The sequence below is a fragment of the Staurois parvus genome, unplaced genomic scaffold (assembly GCF_062004578.1).
Source record: "Staurois parvus isolate SC_StPar_1 unplaced genomic scaffold, SC_StPar_1.0 ptg000583l, whole genome shotgun sequence".
Taxonomy (NCBI): domain Eukaryota; kingdom Metazoa; phylum Chordata; class Amphibia; order Anura; family Ranidae; genus Staurois; species Staurois parvus.
Window position 1 is genome coordinate 380,440 of NW_028318379.1, and position 3,331 is coordinate 383,770.

General features: G+C 37.9%; 1 protein-coding gene across 1 annotated transcript; it reads left to right on the plus strand.

Annotated features, from left to right (window-relative positions):
- The first annotated feature begins 1,886 nt into the window (after nt 1-1,886).
- Nucleotides 1,887-2,813, plus strand: LOC149450077 (olfactory receptor 11L1-like). The gene has a single exon (XM_089692374.1). It carries the CDS (start codon nt 1,887-1,889, stop codon nt 2,811-2,813), a length of 927 nt encoding a protein of 308 aa, XP_089548500.1.
- Nucleotides 2,814-3,331: the final 518 nt, after the last annotated feature.

Here is a 3,331-nt window from a genome sequence, read left to right on the forward strand (position 1 = left end):
TATCCATATTCATAGTTAATTTGCATTAGATACAGTTATTCATTTTCTCTCTTGCTTTTCCTCTGCTTATTATTAATTTCAGTCATGCCATTTTACATGCAATCAAAATACTTGTCCGGAAATGCTTCCTTCAATTAAAACCTTATTGTGATCTTTTGAAACATTTCATTGCATTACATATTCTGCTGTACTTTTAACTCAAATTGTCAGTGTACTCTGTCATTTTCCTAGTCACCGAAAAACATATAAAGTTATTAGGTCCAAAAGGTCATACTGGAATTTTACAGTACAATGTATTCCTTTATCAAAGCTATTAAGAATTATTTTATTATTATACTATAAAGAAATACACAAATGCACAAACATCTTATATTCAATTATGCTTAGATCTCCATAAGGAGAGTCACATCAATTTTGGTTGCACTTGATGTGTCTTTTTCACATTAAATTGTTTGTTTAATTACAATAATTTTTATTGAAGTTTAGAGAGCTTGTACATAAATGAAAAATAAGAGACCAAACAAGAAAAAGGAAAAAAAAAATGTTCAAGTCTGATAGTTGAAGGCACAAAACATATAATAACATCTGAGCTATAGGATTAACAGGGAAACAAAAGGACCAACCAGTTTCTGTTACCAGGGTATTGAAAGGCTATCCAGCAAAAGCCTTAGGGATCCCCGCAGTGAGAGCAAAGAGTTAGAGGCAGGGAAAGGAGAGTCCAGAGTATATGATGTGGCATTCTCCAAGATGTTTAAACAAAAGCATAACTATCAGGTGGAAGTGAGACATGGGCATTTTAAATCCATCTGGATTACAATTTGTGAAATTTTCTTGTGGGTGGACTTTTGACTTTTATCAACTTGACTATGTAACTGTCAGGAGCATGTAACACTTCTGTTCCATGGCAGATGTAAGTCATTTCAGCATCCTGGTTTTGGCTGAATTGAACTCTCCTCGTTTTTCTGTCCACCTGCAAGGTGATTGATGTAGACACAGCCTCTGGGTGGAGATCAAACCTGCTTTACGCCTACTAAGCTCTTAGTGTTATGCTAGTGTTTGAAACTCGTGCTTCAAACTCCCTGTGTACCTGCTTTGTTCCCGTTCCTCAACCTTTACCTTTTCTGGATGGATCCCCGCCCTGCCAACCAGTTTGGATTTCCATGTTTTCAACCTCGGATGGGACTTTGGACTACTCTCTGAACTATACCTGCCTTTTGACTCTGGATTTGACCCAGATTACTCTCTAAACATTGTCTGCCCTGAACCCATACTGCCATTGGACCTCTCTCCCTGTCTGCCACCCATGTGTACCTGTTTGCTGTGCTTAGCTCATGCCTGCCCCAGCGTGGTAGGCAGGCACTCTAGCATTGTGTATAAAACCTGGGGGCAACCGAGTATGGATAGGCCTTCTTGCCTTATGGGAAGGAGGGGGATGCTATAGGTGCAGAACACAGAGCCAGCTATAGTACCTGACCATCAATGCTAGGGGTGGACATGACAGTAACTATGTAAATAGCTATTTTGTTATATACGTTGAGAAGTCTTTCAAAACTATCTTTGTACCTGTGTTTCCAGCTCTGATTAGTTTCCAAAGCATTTTTAAGGAGGTTCCACTTTTTTTTGGAGTCTGCATGCATTTTACATAATGGAGACTACAGTAAGGAGGATTGAGATTCCATAGTCATGGCTAAAACGTCAAGTGGGTAGGTCTCAACTACTGAAGAAACCCCTAACCATACATATACAGGAGATTGAGCCCCAAAATAAAATACCTGTGAAATATTGTATTTTACTTGTGTTGCCCATTGTATGACTGTTTGGGTTATTTAGTGAGTTTGAGTATAATATCAGGTTTTCCTTCATTGTAGATACTGATTAGAAAGAAAATGGAAGAATTTAACATCACTACAATAGCAGGATTTGTTCTGCTGTCTTTCTCTGACTTTCACCAATACCAGGCTGTGATCTTTGTTTTGGTGCTGTTAACATATGTCACAAGTGTCATTGGAAACACAGCAGTCATTGCATTTGTTCAAACTGAACCTTCTCTTCATACGCCAATGTACTTGTTCATTTGCACATTTTCAGCTCTAGAAATCATGTTTGTTTCTTCCACTGTCCCAAAACTCCTAGCCAGCCTTGTGTCAACCAATAAAAACATTTCTTTCATTACTTGTTTTACACAGCTGTATGTATTCAACTCCTTGGGCATTACAGAATGTTATCTGCTTGCAGTAATGGTCTTTGATCGGCACTTGGCTATACAGCACCCTCTGCAATATCCAGCTATAATGAACACTCGACTTTGTAACAAGTTAGCGGTTCTACCATGGATGGTTGGTTTTGGCATTGTTATGGCACCAACAATCATCACGGCACAACTAGAATTTTGTGGTTCTGAGATTAATCATTTCTTCTGTGACTTTGCTCCACTACAGAGTATGGCATGCTCTATTCCACTTGTCCTCATTGTGATAACTAGTTCCATTGCTTTCCTTGATGTTGTAGTTCCTTTCATTATCATTTTAGGATTCTATGTACAAATCATCACAACTGTTTTAAAGATTAAGAGTAATGAAGGGAAGCTAAAGGCCTTCTCCACATGTTCATCTCATCTCATTGTGGCCAGCCTCTTCTATGGTACAGCTACCATTGTGTATGTAAAACCCAAGGGCAACCAGTATGACAAATTTCTTGCCCTTATGTATACAGCTGTTACTCCATTCATTAACCCATTCATTTACACTTTTCGGAACAGAGATGTTAAAAGTGTGTTAAAAAAATATATTGAACGAATTCTAAAGAAGCAATAGCTTCTACTGTTATGATCTTAGTTATGTTTGGACTTATGTTACATGCCTTAGATATGCATATTCTCACTTTTTTTCACAAGTAGACATTGGGCTGAGATGATATAATTTTGCTAAACTGTTAGGCGTCAAGGTGAAAGAATTTACAGATCACATTATCTGTAAATATAAATATTGTCCAGTTGCACTAAACCATTGATTTCTATTTCCTGCCCAGAGAACTTTTGACCATAATTCTTTTCCTCCTTTGATGGTTACATCCTGGGTCTTAGGAACCAAGGCACCATCTTACAAAGATGTACTCCTCACTGGTCTTAACCATTTAACCTTTGAAAGATTTTACCCCCTTCATGACCAGGTTATTTTTTTGCTATTCAGCACTGCATTACTTTAACTGGTAATTGCACGGCCCTCAAACACTGTGCCCAAATGACATTTATATACTAATAACTATACTAATGACACTGGATATGTAGTGGTTAACATTAGGGGCAATCGAAGGGTTAACTACTAATGTTTAC

Coding starts and splice junctions, on each gene's coding strand:
- LOC149450077 (XM_089692374.1), top strand. CDS start 1,887: ATGGAAGAATTTAACATCACTACAATAGCAGGATTTGTTCTGCTGTCT.